Here is a 20,575-nt window from a genome sequence, read left to right on the forward strand (position 1 = left end):
TCTGCTGGGGTCCTTGGACAATTTCGATGTCTTTTAATGTACGATAAATAATATATACCGCATATAATATAAGTTGTGCAATGTATTATTTTACTGTAAGATAAATAAATATTATATACGAACATCTCATATAATTTTTTATTTTTTTTGAGAAAAAGAAGAATAATAAAAACATTAATGTACAAAATAAAAAATCTGAAAAACTATAATTATCAATAGTCTTTTTTTATGAACTTAGCACTAGATATATAGGTAGATGTTTATCATTCCTTCGTGTAAAAGAAAATTGAGCACGATTATATGAACTATTGATGACACGTGCATCCATTTTTCATAAAGTTTTAGGAATAAATTTTGGGCAGAGACTGCAAATAAGTGATTTGGTAATCTTATGGTGTCAAACACTACTTGTATTAAAAAAAAAAAAAAAAAAAAAAAAAAAAAAAAAAAAAAAAACACTACTTGTATTCCTCTATGCAGTTTTATGTCATCCCAAGTTTTTGATAATGAAGGAACACTTTGTAGCTCTCCAAATTGGGGTAATGACATGCAAGGATGATGGAGAGATCCATGTTTTCTTGTTTAAATGAACACTTGAGATCTTCTCGTCTCATCTACATCACATTGCATGGAAAATGTTTAGAAAACAACAAAGTTTAAAACTGAAAACTAAGTAATAAAGTAATATTTATACCAATTAAAAAAAAGTAATATGTATACCGTTGACAAAAAGAAAGTAATATTTATACCAATTAACATAAACAAAAGACTAGTAATCTATGTTTTGCATGAAGCGGTGCTTTTGCTTTTGCTTTCAATAACAATGGTCTAACATGATTTTCTACTTGACCTTTCGCTTACTAATATGTATACATTTTGGTCAAATACTGCAAATATGATTTTCTACTTTCTAAAATGGCTTATTTGTTTTTCAAATCTTGTTGTCGTATATTATTACCACACAATCGTAGATACAATTAATCTTTTCCTCGAAAAACAAATCATCACCACCAAAAATGTTTCTTCATAGTATATTTTAGTATTTTACAATGTACAAAAAGTGAGCATCTTTACCTCATTTCAGATTTGTTATGGCATAGTTTTGTTTTGTTTCTTGAAAGTAGTTATTGCATCACGACTTCACGAGAATGGTCTTTTACGATGGATTCTTGTATACATTTCCACCACCAATTCTAGATTGCCACTAGTTATTATAAACTCATGAAATATCTAACATCATATTGGACTACATCATGGATATTCATAAGTAGATATCAGTATATCACTCAGATTAAATATTTGGCTATGTTCATACTCTTTTCTTCTAAAACTATAAAATCTCATAAACAAAAATAAAACAACTCTCTATAAATCTCAATCTTCATAATTGGAAGAATCTTCATAATTTCTTGGACTTCAATGATTATCATATTATAAATTTATACTACTTCTCTTTTGTATACTTTGGCCAAAAATATAGATAAATACGAAAGTACTAATCCACTAATTATTTTCAGTTATTATTAACTAACTAAATATTTGTATATTTTAATAATAATAACAAATCTAGTCAGCTGCAGAGCATGTGAAAGCTCCCTTGGTCCAGTGGTTGATGAAGGGTTGTTTAAAGCTTCTACACCTAGAGATCTGGGGTTCGACGCTCAGGTAATTTACAGATTAAGAAGAAAAGTTTACAGGAGATCTACAATAATGCACAATTAGAACTGTTCGCCATGATTCTACGCATGGAGAAGGAGTGCCATCAGAAAATGGTGTAATATGTGGTGAATCTAATAGGGTCGGAGAGAATTGTTGGTAATAGAATTGAATAATATCGATTTTAAGTTTAAGAAATACCGTAACTTTTATCATTACTATATGGCTATGCTACTTATTTCCTTAAATCTTTTATAATTATTAATTAACATATTAATCAAGACAAAGTTCTATCAAGTAGGAGTAGTCTCTTATTCTTAACAAGAGAATTAATATACTTCATATGATTCAATGTTGTTGGAGAATTATTGAAGCTAAAAAAACCTTTTTTTTTTGTAAGATTGAAGCTAAAGAACCTTGACCCACGATAAGCATTTGTGGTTTCAAATACTCACGATAAGATATTAAGTGTGGCAGAAGATTTTGAGACTTATACTTTGAAAGACATTAAAAAAACATATGTAAGTAGTATGAGACAACATGATATATATATGTAAGTAGTTTTATTTGAATTAAATGTCAACTTGTGTTAGAAGGTTCTAATTAAACCCAAGAAGAAGGTTCAACTTGTGGAGAAACAAAGTCACTAGGGACGCACGTACGTGTTTCGTCATACAAAACAACGAAGGGCTTGATGAGTCGTCGTAACTAACCTCATGGCAAAAAAAAAACCATTTTGTTCTCTTTCATCTACGTTTGAAAACAAAGCACGAGAAGAGAGAGAGAGAGAAACGTGGCAAGGTGTTGGGTAGTATAAAAAGAAGTGTTAGCTATAAGACAAATATATGGATGCAAGAGAGGTAGCTGTGAGTGTATACAATTCATATCACAAAGGGTTTGTGTAACAAACGTTCTCATTGGACGTGAAGTGGGTAATTGTGTATGTTTTACTTTCATTGTTTTAAACACACGATTTATCCAACAAGCGTGAGAGTTTTCCGAAAAAAAAGGAGTAACATTCAAGTAGCATTGACCACGGAGGTTCGAGATTTAACATGGTTTCTCCCAATCCCAAAAAATTAGTTTTTGAGCCTAGAAAACTTTTGAAATCACTTTTGAGTTATAAAAAAAAAAAGTAGCCAAAACATGTAAAGTTGTGGACCGTAGCAGAAAGAGTCTGCTTCAATGATGGAACAAAACCATAGCATATAAAAGTAGCCAAAGGCTCAATGCTTTGAGATGGATTGATTACCCTATATTGTCCTTATACATAGATAGGTTTGATCAATAGGGGCCAAAAAAAGAACACTAGTTAGCAATTGGGTTTCATTAGGAGGTACGTATAATCACACATGCTAAAGTGAAGGGACGATTAAACTATGCAAATTGAGACATTTCAGGAATAAACCCCTAAATAAGAACATCACATTAAACAAGAGGTTTAGATAAGAGTTGTACACTTTATAACCTTCTACAAAAATAAACCATAATGAATACGACATATCACCTTCTTTTACAAGATTGATACTTGTATATTAATCCGTTTTAAGACTAATGAATATACGATTTCTTACAAAGAACATTGACTCATTTATATATATAACTACAATATTGGTTAACGAAGACATTAACAAGTTAAACTAGTCTCTGTTCTACTCTTAAAACTCGAACTCGTAAAGAAAAGAATTGTTGTCTCTTTCATGGTAGTTTAGACATAGATGGTACGTACGTAGTATTAGAATCCACAATTGTATTTTCTTCTATAAGAGTGTATATATGTATGTATGAACACGGTGTGATTCAACTTCAGCAGCTAGATAGATACATTTATTTCAAAGATGACATCTACAAAAACTTTTATTTAAATCGGGTAAATATCAAAGAGAATCAAATTAGAACTAACCAATATGTTGCCAAGTTTGGGGTTTGATGACATCAAACATATGGACGAGAGAACGCCTTTGACATAGCAATTATTTTATAGGGATGATTGAGAAATTTTCTAATTTTAAAGATAATAGTATAAATTAAAAAGATAGGCTACCTCTTTGTGAAATTGAAGAAATATATACAATTCTGTTGTTTAGATATTAGGGATTAGGTATTGTGAGATGGAGAACCGGAGATATACCGAGATCGACGGTTGAAAAGATAAAGCGAAGTTATGGAAATAAAAAAATACAATATAATTCTTCCTTTAAACACTTTTGTGTTCTTACTCTCATCAATTTATCATTAATGTATAAAACTTTAAAATCCATGGTTTAGATTGTGGACTATTTTGTTAATCTATTAAACTTAATTAGACTATTTTCTTAACTTTGCTATGACATTTACTCTCTTTATTTCATGCATGCATGTTTATCAATATCAAATACATATTTAGCATAGAAATCATATATATTTAACAATTACTTTGCAATATTTTAACATATTATCATATATCTTATATGTATATATGTATATGTGAATACTTATATAAAATCCAAATATAGAAATACAACTGCCCTCTTTTTTGATGAAAGGACTTGAGTAATGAGAAACAAACACACTTCACAACAAAAGCAGAAACTAAAGAATTATTCTTCAACCTCGTCTCTCATCTCCACCACTCTCTCATATTCCATGGCCAAGGGCAAAACCATATCAATTTATCTATGTATTTCATTTTCAATATTACTTATTTATCTCATATTGATCAACCTCGTCTGCTCATTACCATTACTTACACAACTCAAACTCTCATTAGGGTTAAAATAAGGAATTAAGGATAAATTGAGAGACTACACAACTCTATAGAATTTTACATCATTTTTACCATATTTCAACCAATCAAAATTTACGGATACGACGTAAATTCATCGAATATATAAAAAAATATAATAAATGAAAGTTGTAAACGGATTATAAGTTTGTTAAAAAAAAAAGAAGTTGTAAAATCATGAAACTACTAAAAATTATTGATCAGTTATTAACAGTTAACACATAATAATATTGAAAGTAAATCCTAATTTCGAAAAAACTATAGGTTTGGAAAAAAAAAATATTTATGCAAATTAACATAACTATTTTACCATTCCACTTATCACTAATAAAATTTACTACTCCACTAACAATTAACTTATCATAACTTTTTTGTCAGTTGATCAACCCCTTGCATGCATGTTAAAGATCCAAAACTTTGATCATTTACAATAAAGCCTAAATTACTCTTTATGATCTTCTGGTTCGTAGCGATTACAAGAAATCATTTTAGTATCATTGACATAGCCGCAACATAAATGAAAGTAAACACTTGTAATTTGCATGTTCCAATGTCTCTACTACTCTCTGACCCTTCGTTGACCTTTGTTCTTCTCTTTTCCCACTCTACTCTCTCCTCAATGAAAGCTCACAGACATAAAGACTCGAGTGTTTTAGCTCTCTTTATAGCCAATCTCAAAACTTTATCCTCTTCATTTACTTCTCCTCCATCTCATCAAACACATACAGAGAGAGAGAGAGAGAGAGAGTCCCCATGCACCGTTCTTATAAACCAATCATCTTACTTCAACAAAAAACCAAACGATTGTCTTAAATTCTCCTTTCGTTTCCAACACTAGTCTCTTCTCACTACCACAAGAAGCTTCATTCATCTATCTACTTACTACTAGCCACCACCATTAGAACTCGAAGAAGCTTCTTCTTCATTCACCACAATCACAGATCTCTTGTTTCCTAAAGAACAAAAAATGCAGCAAAAGTCTCTGTTTCTTGCTCTGTTTCGTACTCTGTTTCATCTACTCTGCTTCTTAGTCCGGTCTGGTTCATCTCAAAGCGACGATCTTGGAACGCTCCTCGAACTCAAGAACGCTTTTGTCACAAACCCAAAAGACGAAACTATTCTCAAAACTTGGAATTCGGATGATCCCAATTTCTGCAACTGGACCGGCGTCACATGCGGTGGTCGTGTAATAACCGGTTTAAATCTCTCAAGTTTAGGTTTAACCGGATCAATTTCTCCATCGATTGGCCGGTTTACTAACCTAACCCACATCGATCTGTCATCGAACCGTCTCGTTGGTCCTATCCCAACGACTCTCTCCAACCTCTCCGCTTCGTTGGAATCGTTACATCTCTTCTCTAACCAACTCAGCGGCGTGATACCGAGTCAACTCGGCTCGCTCGTGAATCTCAAGTCGTTGAAACTCGGAGACAACGAGCTCCACGGATCGATCCCGGAGACGTTTGGGAACCTCGTGAATCTCCAGCTGCTTGCTCTAGCTTCGTGTAGACTCACCGGTTCGATACCGAGTCAGCTAGGTAGACTCGTTCAGCTCCAACTCTTGATTTTGCAAGATAACGAGCTCGAAGGACCTATTCCGGCGGAGATAGGTAACTGCACCAGCCTCGTATTGTTTACAGCTGCGGAGAATCGTCTCAACGGGTCGTTACCGGCGGAGCTGAGTCGACTCGTGAACCTCCATACGTTAAATCTGGCGAATAACAGAGTCTCCGGTGAGTTACCGAGTCAACTCGGTGATTTGGTTAATCTCCAGTACCTTAATCTGATTGGTAACAAGCTCCAAGGTTCGATTCCGAAGAGATTAACGGAGTTGGTTAATCTTCAAACGCTTGATCTGTCTTGGAATAGTCTCACCGGAGAGATACACGAAGGGTTTTGGAACATGAGTCAGCTTGAGTTCTTGATTTTATCAAAGAATCGTCTCTCTGGTTCTTTACCAAAGACTATATGTTCTAACAACACAAGCTTGAAGTATCTGTCTCTGTCTGAAACTCAGCTTTCCGGCGAGATTCCGGCGGAAATCAGCAAATGTCAGTTGTTAAGAGAGCTTGACTTGTCGAACAATACGATCACAGGTCGAATCCCGGATTCGTTGTTTCAGCTCGTCGAACTCAGGAATCTTTACCTTAACAACAATACCTTGGAAGGTACGTTATCTCCATCAATATCTAACCTGACGAATCTACAAGAGTTTACTCTGTATCGCAATAACTTGGAAGGCAAGGTACCGAAGGAAATCGGATTTCTCGGCGAATTGGAGTTTCTGTATCTATACGAGAATCGGTTTTCGGGTGAAATACCGATGGAGATTGGGAATTGCACGAAGCTGAAGGCGATGGATTGGTTTGGTAATCGTTTGAGTGGAGAGATACCTTCTTCAATAGGAAGGTTAAAAGAGCTTACTCTGCTTCACTTGAGAGAGAACCAGCTTGTAGGTAACATGCCAGCTACTTTAGGTAACTGTCATCAGCTCACCATTTTGGATTTAGCGGATAACCGGCTCTCGGGTTCGATTCCTGCCTCGTTCGGGTTCTTAACGGCTTTGAAACAGTTTATGATTTACAACAATTCTCTTCAAGGAAATTTTCCAAGTTCACTTATCAACCTCAAGAATCTCACAAGAATCAATTTTTCCAGCAACAAGTTCAATGGTACAATCAGCCCGTTGTGCGGTTCGACCTCTTATCTTTCGTTTGATGTCACGGATAACGGATTCGAGGGAGACATACCACTTCAGCTAGGGAAGTCTCCGAATCTTAATCGTTTAAGGTTAGGGAAGAACCAATTTACAGGAAGAATCCCTTGGACGTTTGGGAAGATCCGGGAGCTGTCTTTATTGGATATCTCAAGCAATTCTCTAACGGGAATCATACCGGAAGAGCTCGGTTTGTGCAAGAACCTGACACACATTGATCTCAACAACAACTTTCTTTCAGGGGTTATACCTCCATGGCTTGGAAAGCTTCCATTATTAGGAGAGCTCAAGCTTTCTTCTAATCAGTTCATTGGACCTCTCCCTATTGAGCTGTTCAATTTAACACAGCTTCTTGTGTTATCCCTTGATGACAATTCACTCAACGGCTCGATTCCGCAAGAGATTGGAAACTTGGAGGCTCTCAATGCACTTAACCTCGAAAAGAATCAGATTTCAGGACCTCTTCCTTCATCAATAGGCAAGCTGAGCAAGCTTTACGAGCTTCGGTTATCAAGAAACGCCTTAACCAGAGACATCCCAGTTGAGGTTGGACAGCTACAAGATCTTCAAAGTGCTTTAGATCTCAGCTACAACAACTTTACCGGACATATCCCGGCTACAGTTTCGACGTTACATAAGCTTGAATCCCTTGATCTGTCTCACAATCAGCTTGTAGGAGAAGTACCTGGCCAAATAGGAGAAATGAAAAGCTTAGGATATCTCAACCTCTCTTACAACAACCTCGAGGGGAAGTTAAAGAAACAGTTCTCTAGATGGCAAGCTGATGCATTTGTAGGCAATGCAGGTCTTTGTGGAAGCCCTCTTAGTCACTGCAACAGAACAAGCAAGAATCAACGAAGTCTTAGTCCGAAAACCGTGGTTATAATCTCTGCGGTTTCATCATTAGTTGCAATCGCTTTGATGGTGCTTGTAATCTTCCTTTTCTTCAAGCAAAGTCATGATCTTTTCAAGAAAGGGCGAGGCGGTAGCAGCGCATTCTCATCAGACTCTTCCTCTTCACAAGCTCCTCTGTTCAGAAATGGAGGTGCAAAGTCAGATATAAAGTGGGAAGACATTATGGAAGCTACACATTACCTTAACGACGAGTTCATGATTGGATCAGGAGGGTCAGGAAAAGTTTACAAAGCAGAGTTGAAGAAAGGAGAGACGATTGCGGTGAAGAAGGTTCTATGGAAAGATGATTTAATGTCAAATAAAAGCTTTAACAGAGAAGTTAAGACTCTTGGAAGAATCAGACACAGGCATTTGGTAAAGCTAATGGGTTACTGCAGCAGCAAAGCAGAAGGGTTGAATCTGTTGATTTACGAGTATATGGAGAACGGAAGCGTTTGGGATTGGATTCACGCGAACGAGAAGACGAAGAAGAAGGAGGTTCTTGATTGGGAAACAAGATTGAAGATAGCAGTAGGGTTGGCTCAAGGAGTAGAGTATCTTCATCATGATTGTGTTCCTTCGATTGTTCATCGCGATATTAAATCCAGTAACGTGCTTCTTGATTCCAACATGGAAGCACATCTAGGAGATTTCGGACTCGCCAAGATCTTGAGTGAGAATTGTGACACCAACACAGAATCAAACACTTTGTTTGCAGGCTCTTACGGCTACATCGCGCCAGGTAATGTCTTTCTCAAGTTTCTTGACTTGCTTTTTCTACTGTTAAAGCTAACGTTTTCTGAAATTTGGTTTATGTCAGAGTATGCTTACTCATTGAAAGCGAATGAGAAGACCGATGTTTACAGTATGGGGATAGTGTTGATGGAGATTGTGACTGGTAAAATGCCAACAGAAAAAATGTTTGATGAAGAGACAGATATGGTTAGATGGGTAAAGACTGTTCTTGATACACCGCTAGGTTCTGCAGCGAGAGAGAAGCTGATTGATTCAGAGCTTAAACCGCTTTTACCCCGCGAAGAAGAAGCAGCATATCAAGTTCTTGAAATAGCAATTCAGTGCACAAAGACTTATCCACAAGAGAGACCATCTTCAAGACAAGCTAGTGACTACCTTCTTAATATCTTCAACAATAGAGCAGCCAGTTACAGCGAGATGAGACCTCGTACCGATAAATGATTTTCGAGAAGTGAAGCTTTAGTAAACTCGAAATATATTTCTTCTGTTTTGCTAGAGTTAGATTGCTTTCTTATGACTCTTCAAGTTTCTAGTCTTGCCAAAGATAAGTATTCGAACATAACAATGTACTCATCTTCTTTGGTACTTAGATAGTGTAATATTTATTAACATAGAAGATCTCATTGTCAAAATACACCAATTTGTAATCAAATCCAATAAAACTATAGAGAAATTTAAATTTCTTATATATTACCATTTCAACTCACAACTAAAACATGTTAGTATATTAACATAACTAGTTACACAAAGAATATGAAGATATTATCTATATAAAATATATATCTAGTGAGATTAAGTCCTCAAGACTCAGCTTCTTCTCATTCTTTTTTCCATAAGACTCAGCTTCTTCTCTACTCTATATATCATTCTTTTTAGATCCTCTCTTTGCTTATTTGGGAGTCCTCTGTTTGTATGTTGTGTTACAGTTTTCATAAAAGTCAAATTCTGTTATCTAAATATCCAAAACTTTTATAACAACTTTAGAAACAGAGGACTTAAGAACAGCCAAAAGAGACAATTTTTTTCTTACGATTGTTATTTGATTTGATCAATTTCTCTGTTATCAATCTTATTTCTGTTCTCAAGGTTCATCGAAAGAAAAAATAATTTCCTCGTAACCGCTTTCGATTATTGTTTATTTCTATCCTTTTTTTTTTCTTGAGTGTAACAAAAGTTACAAATTTAAAAACAGAACAGAGGATTTGGTTCTGATCTTTGTTTTTTTCATAGGAAATGGCGTCTATAGAAAAGAATCTCAAAGTTTTTTCCAGAGATTGTTTCAACAGCTGTTGCGCATTTCCTGTAGATGATAGTGGAGGTAACGAAGATGGGAAGAGTAAAGAGGTTCTTGAATGTTCTTCAAGATCCTCTGTTTTTAAAACAGGGGAACCTCTGCTGATTCCTTCTTCGAACCCTAATCCAAATTCTTATCCACTAGAGAACAAGTCCAATCTGTTTTGTAATCCGGGTCAACCTGAGACCTCGTCCAGAAATGGTGTCATCATAGGAGCTTCTTCTCTGGTTCAGATTTGGGAAGCTAGGTCGCAGCAGTCAAGCTCGAGTCTAAGTCAATCGCTAATCGATAGCAGGACTAGTTCTGGATTAAGTCTGTCAGACATTTCAAACTCGAGTTTCTTTTCGGAGTTTCTCAACGACGAGGCTAGAAAAAGCAATGAGAGCAGCGGTGAAGAAATAGACTGGTTTCCTCAATCAGACATGAATATTGTTTCACATTCTTATGAGAATGATAGAGAAGGAAGATGGTTCCTTGAGTTGGCTGCTTGTACCCCAAGGGTCAGAGGACGACCAGCAAGCGAAGAAGTTTGTAAGATGATTTTGCGTGACCGAGAAAATGATCTCGAATGGCTCAGTAATCGCAACGCAGTTTCAAAGTTCTCACCTCGTGGATGCGGGCGTCTACAGGTACTTTAATTTTATCATAAACTGATAATTTGATTATTACACTTTAGACGATATATGTTACTTAAAATGTGCTCCCCCTTGTTATGTAGTATATGCTTAGAATCCAAAGTTTGGAAAGGTGCATTGCCATTCAAGAAAGATATCAGTCAAAATCAGCGAACTCCGGTGTAATCCAATCTTCGCGAGGATCTAGTGTGATGAATCACAGGTAATGATCAGCTATCAATATTGTTCTTCAGTTATTTTGAACTTCTAAAAGAGGCTAAACCAAACTATATGGATTCATCAATGTAATCAAAATGCAGAGTTAGATTTAAAACAAATACTCAGAAAGGATCTTGGGGACATTTGAATAGCGCGGTAGAAGCGAAAAATTTATCTAGACCATTATCTTTTCGGGTGAAGAGGGTGTGTAAAATGGCCAGCAGAACAGAAGAAGAGAATGTTCTTCAAGAAACAAGGGAGAGCGGTAGCACAAGGGAGAATCAGGACGCTTCTTATACGCCGAAAATCGCTAAGAATCCCGTCTTGACTGAAGCTGCAAGAAATAGGAAAGGTCTAAACAAACCTGAAACTGAGGGGAAAGTTACAGAAGAAGGAGAAAGGTTGAGAAACGCGATTGTGGAGGAAACTGAAGAAACGAACAAGTCCTCTTCATTGAGTACTGCAGAGAAGGTGAATATTTGGGATTCTAAGGAGAGAGCTAATAGGAGAATGACTATGGGGAAAGCTAAAGATGAGGTAATAGCTGCAAGAAGAGTAATTGATGTGAAGACTGTAGAGAGAAACAAAGAAAGGCGAAAGAACGAAGAAGTTAGTACTATTGACAAAGGAAAAACCGTGGAGAGTGAGGAATATAGAATTAACCCTCCAAAAGTTACATCAGTGGTATGTTTGGATAGAAGTAAGGAAGAAGAAACTGCAAGTCACATATTTAGAGAGAGCGGTAAAGAGGAAATTTTATTACAAAACGACAAAGAAACATCGAAAGCCGAGAAGCAAGAAGCATTAGAAACATTGTCTCTGATTCTTGAACCACCAATATTTCCAAATGATTGGGATGAAAGTGAAACGGAATATGAAGAAAATGAAGATTATTTTGGAGAGAATACATTGTATGATGATTGGATCAGGGATATATCGCGGCCACGAAGTTATTGGGAAGCTCTGAGGAAACAACGGGAGGACGAGGTTATGAACAAGAATGCAGAGAAAGATGATTTGCAGAACATGATCAATACGTATGTTATGTGATCAATTCTTCATTTTTCTTTTTCAAGAATAGCTTTAACAACATTTTGATGTTTAACGAATGTGCTTTGCTTGTGTAGAAGGACCGTTTCTACCTTCCTCGCAGGTGATTTTCGGAAAAAGATTGATAACATCATGATCTCATATGTACAAAAGAGGTTAGAAGTAGAAATCATTCTTGTAGAAGGAGAAGAAGATGACGAGGAGAGTTTGGTTGAGTATTCAGCAAGGTACCATGAGAACCTAGAAGAAACTGAAACAGAGAAGGTAGATCTTGAACCAATTACTGTAAGTGATAGTTTTAAACAACATCTCTTGCTCGTTACTACAATTTCCTTAAACCCTAAGGATAATCAGAATAGCTCCTCTGTGAGTTTGTCTCTGTTTTGCTATGCCTTTTCTTAGGTTAATAGGGCTACGTGTTGGTGAAGTAACACTTTTATGGCTAACACAGGAAACACTTATGATATGTGGTCTCAGACAACAAATCAAACAGCTTCAAAGAGAAATGCTCGAATCAAACAGCTTCAAAGAGAAATGCTCGAACTACAAAGTTTAGTCAAATCTTGCGTTGAAACACTTTCTGGTTAGTAAACGTTAAAAACTATTCTTGATTCAATTAAAAACAACCATCAGAATCCTCCATTGATGATGTAACTATAACTAGGAACTATATCAAACTCAGTTTCAGATTCTCTGGAAAGAAACTGTTCTGTCTGCTTGGAGATGCCTATAGACTCGCTTCTATATAGGTACGTTACATATATGTCTACTAATAAACCCTAGCTAGAAAGCATTTAAAACGCAAACGCTGTAATAAAATGGCGGTTTTGTTTCTGCAGGTGTGGACATATGTGCACTTGTCTGAAATGTGCTCATAAGCTTCAATGGAGTACTAAGAAATGTCCGATATGTAAGGCTCCAATTATAGATGTCGTGAGGGCATTTCTTAATTCTTAGGGCACAAGAAACAAAAAAAAAACTTCTAACTTATAACTTCGAAAATTTAATTTGGGTATTGTGAAACAATCAATATGTATTATATGGGTTTCTCTAATGGATGATATGATATTATGTAATCAAATTTATTAATGTGTTTGCCAAAATCGTTGCAGGAAAAAACATGAAAATGAATATTATATATATACATATGTGTATTCAAATAATTTAAGGGACCCTTTTGTAACGACTACTGATAGAAATTGGCTAGAGACAAAGTTTTATAGATTGCCCAACATTGGTTGGACATATCTCTTGAACAGTTTCTTTCGTCCTACTTAATTTATATAATTTTCTCCTTTTGTCCATTATACGGATTTATATTCGGAATACACGTACGATTTATCGATGTTACTATAATACTATATACATGCTACATTATCATGTTCACTAATGTACTGTATAGATATGATTTTATAATTGAAAAGTTTTGGAAAATTTTTATTGGTAAAAAAAACTCTAAGAATATAAAAGAGATCAAACCGATTTGAGTAGCAAATTATGTTCTTTTTTCTAGAGTAAACCCAAGGTTAAGGTTTCTGATATGGTTTTTGTGGATAGAATTATCTTTGACTTGTCGATCCAACTCCTTATTTACATTTTCAGAAAGTCAATTATTGAATATGAATTTTTCCCATTTGCTTTGAAGAAAAAACTTGATCTTTTCTATATTTTCTGAATTTTACATTATTTCTCGATCTTCTCTTTTCTAGGTCCGTTTTGGACTAATAAATACTGAATTAATCGATCTTAGATTCTAGAATTAGATTCTTTATCGAGTCTAGCCCGAAATGTCAACTGGTTCAATCATGATTTGAATTAGGTTAACTAGATGGTGCTAAACCACTCTGTTACAATTACCATTAAAAACATGATTTTTTAGACCCACTTATAAACCAAAACCAGACCAGCCACATGAAATGAAAGTGCTCTTCACATCTTTCTACAATATAGATTATAAGTTTACAATCATGCATGTCTATTTATATAAGTATCATTATCAATACATTAAAGAAAATACAATGATATAAGTATATGAGCAACAAAAGTTGTTTGGTCAGAGAAAGGAAAAAAAAGAAAATGAAAAAGCTATTAAAAATAAAATAATTTTGTTAAATGTTAAATCAAGTCTCACAAAAAAATTATCTTATTTTATATATATTTTTTTTTCTATGGTTTATTCATTAACACATGGGATGTCTCCTCCTCGTGATTCCATTTAAAAGAATCACATCCCATCATTTTCATTTTTCTTCTTTATTTCCTCAAACCTTTTTGTAATATTTATCTTCTTTTATATAAAACATCAAACATTTTGTAATGACAATTAAAAAAGAGATTTCGGGTTTATTAAGAAATGATAAAAAGAAGAAAGAGTTGACGTTTGAAGAGACTTTAGTTGTTCGGTTGTCATACTACAAAAGCTTTAAACATTATTACCTTTTTCAAGACCACTTAATCAATATCTTAAGTATTCATGTGATGTGTTTCTCTAATTCTTGATCCCAAATAACAAGAAGATAACACATAGTTATATATCATCCTTAAAAGCTTTAATTATTATTTAATTTTTGAAGGACCATATATGTAGATAAAGTCTTAAATGTAAGCTTTGGTTAGCTAAAAGATGAGATTCCACAGAAAAAATAAAAGCTGGAAGCTGGTCCATTGTTACACAGCTTGAATCTTGGGACCAATTTCATATTTATATTCGTATGCCAATGCCATCTCTTTTTCTACTTTATCATTTTTATGTATTACTATCACTTTAGAACTGTACTAGTTTTCTTATTCTAGATAAGTGTTTTGTCATAATGTGTCTTCTATGTTTTAGCTACATGACAGTCGCAATGTCACTTCTTCTTAATTGTTAACTTACGACCTTTCCTTTGTTTCACCATAATTAGTATCCAATAAAGTAAGAGAACATGTTATGATTTTTATTAAATACTTTAAATTGATTTTTTTATTAATTAGATTCGACGTAAACTACGTTAAAACCAAAAACGACACTTATTTTGAAACTAAGTTAAAACGATTAAAGTATTTTTCTACTTATAAAAGTTGAAACCGATTTGGTCTAAACTTTAAAATTTTAGGAGTAAATAGCTACGTAATTTTTTGAAAATTTAATTTGTGATCACTCTTTTCCAAAACTTGTCTCATTTTTGTTTTCATACGGAAACACTCTTGAATTGACAGAAATTTACTATTCACAATCACACGCAAAGAATATTTTTTCTTGTGGATGAACATTGTTTGGTTGATTTGGAAGATCTATCTATCCCCAAACATAGGTTTAATAAATAAGGGAAAACAACAAAAGAAGAGAAAGATTTGATTGGGAAGAAGCAAATTGTCAAGCAAGCTGGATCTTAAATGAGAGGTCTCTGTCAAAATTAAAATAACTCAGCAGCACTTGCAATATTAACAGTAAAGGCAAAAGTGAGAGAAGGACCTTTCTTTCTTCCCGCTGACAAATTGGTTAATTCATCATTCATAATAAATCATCACACAAATAATACCATAATAGCATAGATATATTGAACAAAATATTTCTCAAAGTATAAAACAAGAACCTATATGTAAAAACAAATTAAATAATAGATTTGGTGTACCCATATTTCAAAGTTTAAGATTTCTGGCAAAACCTCAGAGGTCGTCGGTTCGAGTAGCGCTTGAGAATAAACTATATAACATGCTCTGGTTTCGGGTCTGAAGGGATGTATGAGTTTCGACCCAGAACCTCTTTGATTATTCAGAACAAAAAAAGATGTATATATAAACCATAAATTCCTATAAAATACACATAAAATCACATCGAAAGATTCAAAAAAACAAAAATTAACATTATAAACGTCTTTCAAAAATATCCTTCAGAGTACGACTTATTTATGAATGCCTTTAAGAAAAGATTAAAACTTTTTTTTTGTATTGTATGATTAAAGAAGAGATTACTAATCTCATATTAAGAAAGGTAAAATAGAGAAACAATATTTACATATAAAATATGATGCGGGTAAACATGAACACTTCGCGCTAACTTATCCGATTTAACATTGACAATACGAAAAAATCGACATGAAAATCTTTTAAAACAGTTTCCAAATAAATAAGTTGGTTGGGAATAAAAAAAAATATGTTAATAATATGTCAACAATTCATCCATAAAGAAGATAATATCAAGCAATTAGATACAAAAAATACAGTGGAGAAATATTAAAAAAAAATGAGATAAGGTAAAAAGAAAAAAAGAATGTGGTGTCTTTGTCCTACAATGGTGACCCAAGAATAGCACTTCCCTAAGCCATAGGCTATTCTGGAATTGCATTACATATCTCACCCCACCATGTTCCTAAAAGAAACCCACTTCTCTTTCAACTCTCCCAAACCCTAATTAATTTAAAACCCTAATTAAACACAATTCAATACTCTCTTGTATCCAAATTAAAAACCTTAACTAATTAGTGTGCTTACATTAAATATGAGTTGTCCACTAGCAATTATTAATTTTTGATACCAACCCCACAACTCATGATCATCCTCTTTTTCCCCATATATAAAAACCCTTTTAGAGATCTCAACTTTGTTTCATCCCATTTTATCATATCATCCTTCAAGAACACAAAAGCTAATATACGTACACACACAAACAAAAAGATGTGTTCCTCAAAGTTAAAGAACCTGACCCAAGAAAACATTTCTCAGATCAATGGTCGTCAAGTTCTTCAACCGAAATCGAACCAAGTCCCAACATTAGACCGACGTAACTCACTCAAGAAGTCTCCTCCTAGTCCCAAGCCTTTGAATTCACTTGCTTCAAAGATACCTTCACCAAGACCAATTTCTCTAATATCTCCTCCTTTGTCTCCTAACTCAAAATCCTTGAGATCAAAACCGGCTGGTTCTTGCAAGGAACTACTTAGGTCTAGCTCTCAAAAGTCTAGACCGGTGAGATCGCCAGAGAACAGTGATGGTGGTTGCTACAAAGAGGTTGTTTCCATGGCGATTGTTCAGAAGCAGCCTGGAAGTATTGCAGCTGCAAGAAGAGAAGAGGTTGCAATGAAACAAGAAGAGAGAAAGAAGAAAATATCTCATTACGGTAGGATCAAATCCGTAAAATCGAATGAAAAGAACTTAAATCTCGATCAAGAGGAGAAGAAGAAGAGGTGCAGTTTCATCACTACAAGTTCAGGTCTGTAAAAGTTACCTTGTTCAACAAGAAAACCTAATTTTCTTTTCTACTATACAAAATTCAACTTTAACTAATATGATCCAAAATCTTGATTTGTTTCAACAGATCCAATTTATGTCGCTTACCATGACCAAGAATGGGGAGTTCCAGTTCATGATGACAAGTAAATAAAATTTTCACTTTTCTAAAATTTATAAAAACCAATTTTTATGATTATCAAAACTAATTAAAACCAACCATTTTTTTTATTTTTTTTCAGGCTACTATTTGAGCTTTTGGTGTTAACCGGAGCACAAGTCGGATCAGATTGGACTTCGGTTTTAAAGAGAAGAAACACTTTAAGGTAAAAAGTCAAAAATCAATTTTTTCTTACTTTCTCTAGTAAAATTTTGTTTGGTCTTACTCTATAACCTTTGGTTTTACAGAGAGGCTTTCTGTAATTTCGAAGCAGAGTTGGTAGCAGACTTCAATGAAAAGAAGATACAATCAATAGTCAACGACTATGGCATTGACCTTAGCCAAGTTCTTGCAATTGTTGACAACTCTAAACAAATTCTCAAGGTATATATATATATATATATATATATTAGTTTGGTTTAGTCATCACAAAATATACAAATAGTAATTAAAATTGCCAAATTCATCTAAAGTAAGATTTGTTATCTTATAGGTTAAAAGAGATTTAGGATCATTCAACAAATACATTTGGGGTTTTATGAAACACAAACCGGTCACAACAAAATACACATCATGCCAAAAGATCCCGGTTAAGACATCGAAATCAGAGACCATAAGCAAAGACATGGTTCGTCGTGGGTTTAGATTCGTTGGTCCGACGGTTATACATTCTTTAATGCAAGCCGCCGGTTTAACCAACGACCACTTGGTCACTTGTCCGAGGCATCACGAGTGTACGGCCATGGCGGCTTTATAGGCAAAAGAAAAGTTCATTGTTGTTGTTGTTGTTGTCGTCACATTGGCTTTAGTTTTTATGTAATTAAAATAATATTGATGTGTTATTTTATTTTGATTTTGTCAACATTGTTATAGTGTACTATATATATCTACTACCATGTGATATTTAGGTTTGAGGTCCTAACTTTAGGTATTGATATTTTTTGTACAAAAGCTTTTGTGTGTATGTGTATGTGATTTTGTGTTGAATTTTAATATATATGAGTGTTGGTATATTTATTTTTAGTTCGTTTAATTGTTTTTGTTGAGGTTAATGCTTTGTGGGATATGGGGAATAATGTAAAGAAGAGAGATCCCACAAAGCATGTGCTATATAAAGTTGGGAAGCAATGTCATGTGTTAGATTATCAATGAAACTTTATATTTTTGTGTTATTTTTTTAATTAGATGATAACAAATTTTATTAGCTTTTGAGTTGGAAGAAAATTATGAAAAGCAGCTTTGTTAGCTGTATACCCCATCTACTTCACTCAATTTTGTAGTTCCATATTAATAATAAATAATAAGCTTAGTTATCTTATATTATAATGAATGTTAAGTTATAGTTAGAAAAAAACATTAATGCTAATTTAAATTAAAAAAAAACACTAACAAAAATCATTTTTAATTTGTCTTACTACTATACAATGTTATATGCCGCCTTCATACTTCATACTCTGAATTGTGTGTGTGTAATCTATTTCATTATGTATTTTTATAGATATGTTTGAGACAATTTTATCGATATGTAATGGTTGTTTGGTGAATAATTATTTTTTACTTTATTTTAATTCATGCATGTGAGGACACATTTACCTCCTCAAGAAGTCTGTGGGACGAAATGCAAGCTTGAGTTAGATGGAGATTTCCTTTGCAAACCCCCGATCATCACCATGTCGATAAGTGGTTATCTGAAGTTGGAATACGAACCATGACCGGAAGAATGGAAGAAAAATTATTGGTTTCCTCTGTGATATTGCTTTTAAGTTGAACTTTTAAAGTAAATTTTTGGATTTAGTTTCCTTTTTTTGTGTTAAATAGTGATATTCCTAATGACCCATCAATGGAAATGACTTTGAAAGTAAAGAAAAAAAAATTATAACTAAGATACCTATTTTGAAAGAAGAAAATATAAAAAAGCTGGACTTGAATGAAATAAATGCAAAAAAAATTATGGCCTTTGTAAAAAAAAAACTAAAAACTCTAGTCATGGAGGATAATGATGACACATAATTACGTAACTTCATCATTTATAGTCCATAAAGCTAAGTTAAAATCATTATCATGGGAGATCTAATCGATTGCGTAGTGCACAATTAGAACACATGTGTTTCACTTTGTGGTTTCTTTCTCATCGTTGTGGAACTAATCATAATCTAAATATTAGATCCATCCATTCTAAATGATACAATTACCATAAGCTTAACTTTGTAAACTATAGTTTTGTAACAACCCGTCATGTGGGATCATCCGCCATGTGGCACAACCCGCCACATGACATCCTTACATCGCTGCAGTGCATCGACCATAACCTCTCTCTTGTGGGCCCAAACTGCACATCCCACTTGCTCGCACCCTCCTGGCCCACCAGGTAGGTTATTGGTGCGACTGACGTTTCTCGAACCCAGGTCCTCACCCTTTAACAACCTTCCCACTTGACAAGTTGTTACAAGTTTTAAACTACATTTTAGCTTTCCGAAATCATCTTGTTAGACACAAAATAGAAAAGATTGTTATGTTATGGATTCCTTCTGTTTCTTTAGAACAAGACTCACAAATGAAAATGTAATAAACCATGCAAAGTATGTATAGTTAAGAAAATAAGGCCCATAATGGATTTGAACTATGTTTTCAAGGCCCATTATTCACATCAGCACACTTGGGCCCTGTTTCAATCGCTTAGGGCCCAGATTCTGAGAGAAGTGTCATATTTTTCTTGTTAAGGTTGCTACCTTTGGAAATGACAGGCCCATTATATATGTCTAGAATGTCTTCTATAACTCTTAATTACTTAGCGTAATTACGAAAATGAAATAATAACGTTACTATTACTGGGTTGTCAAAAGAAAATATAGTAATAACTCCTCGGTAAAAATAAAATAATACAGGACCAATCAGAATCCATGTAAGAAATGACAGGAAAAAGTACATAAATACTTTATATTAAAAAAAAAAAGAGTTTAAAATTATTTAAATTTTATGTCAAAACGTAAAGGATAATGATATGAGTAGGAGTAGTCTTCGAGATTGTGGAAACAGTAGCCTCACTTTTTTCGACCGTTTGCTAAAAGCAAAACAACTAATTCAGAAGATGACACGTGTCGTACACATGTTCGTAGGTGATGATGTGTAATACTTAGTTTTTGGCAGAGAGCGAAGTTCCCATGCGGCGTCGGTAAAAGGAAACACAAATTATTCGTTTTTTTACTTATATTTATTAATTTATCAAAAATCACTATTTTTTTAA

The 20,575-nt window shown here is 34.1% G+C and overlaps 3 protein-coding genes across 3 annotated transcripts; all 3 read left to right on the top strand.

Moving 5' to 3' along the window:
• Positions 1 to 5,147: 5,147 nt before the first annotated feature.
• Positions 5,148 to 9,422, top strand: LOC17874848 (LRR receptor-like serine/threonine-protein kinase GSO2). The gene is made up of 2 exons (XM_006279668.2): positions 5,148 to 8,772; positions 8,851 to 9,422. Exons 1-2 carry the CDS (start codon positions 5,388 to 5,390, stop codon positions 9,225 to 9,227), a joined length of 3,762 nt encoding a protein of 1,253 aa, XP_006279730.1. The 5' UTR covers positions 5,148 to 5,387; the 3' UTR covers positions 9,228 to 9,422.
• A 597-nt stretch (positions 9,423 to 10,019) lies between these two features.
• LOC17876118 lies at positions 10,020 to 12,519 on the top strand. Its single transcript, XM_023781869.1, has 5 exons — positions 10,020 to 10,709; positions 10,799 to 10,917; positions 11,021 to 11,950; positions 12,041 to 12,248; positions 12,415 to 12,519. Exons 1-5 carry the CDS (start codon positions 10,020 to 10,022, stop codon positions 12,517 to 12,519), a joined length of 2,052 nt encoding a protein of 683 aa, XP_023637637.1.
• A 4,030-nt stretch (positions 12,520 to 16,549) lies between these two features.
• LOC17876103 (probable GMP synthase [glutamine-hydrolyzing]) lies at positions 16,550 to 18,358 on the top strand. The gene is made up of 5 exons (XM_006280553.2): positions 16,550 to 17,154; positions 17,260 to 17,317; positions 17,414 to 17,497; positions 17,580 to 17,715; positions 17,825 to 18,358. Exons 1-5 carry the CDS (start codon positions 16,620 to 16,622, stop codon positions 18,086 to 18,088), a joined length of 1,077 nt encoding a protein of 358 aa, XP_006280615.2. The 5' UTR covers positions 16,550 to 16,619; the 3' UTR covers positions 18,089 to 18,358.
• The last annotated feature ends 2,217 nt before the right edge of the window (positions 18,359 to 20,575 follow it).

This window comes from Capsella rubella, unplaced genomic scaffold (assembly GCF_000375325.1).
Source record: "Capsella rubella cultivar Monte Gargano unplaced genomic scaffold, Caprub1_0 scaffold_8, whole genome shotgun sequence".
Classification (NCBI taxonomy): Eukaryota; Viridiplantae; Streptophyta; class Magnoliopsida; order Brassicales; family Brassicaceae; genus Capsella; species Capsella rubella.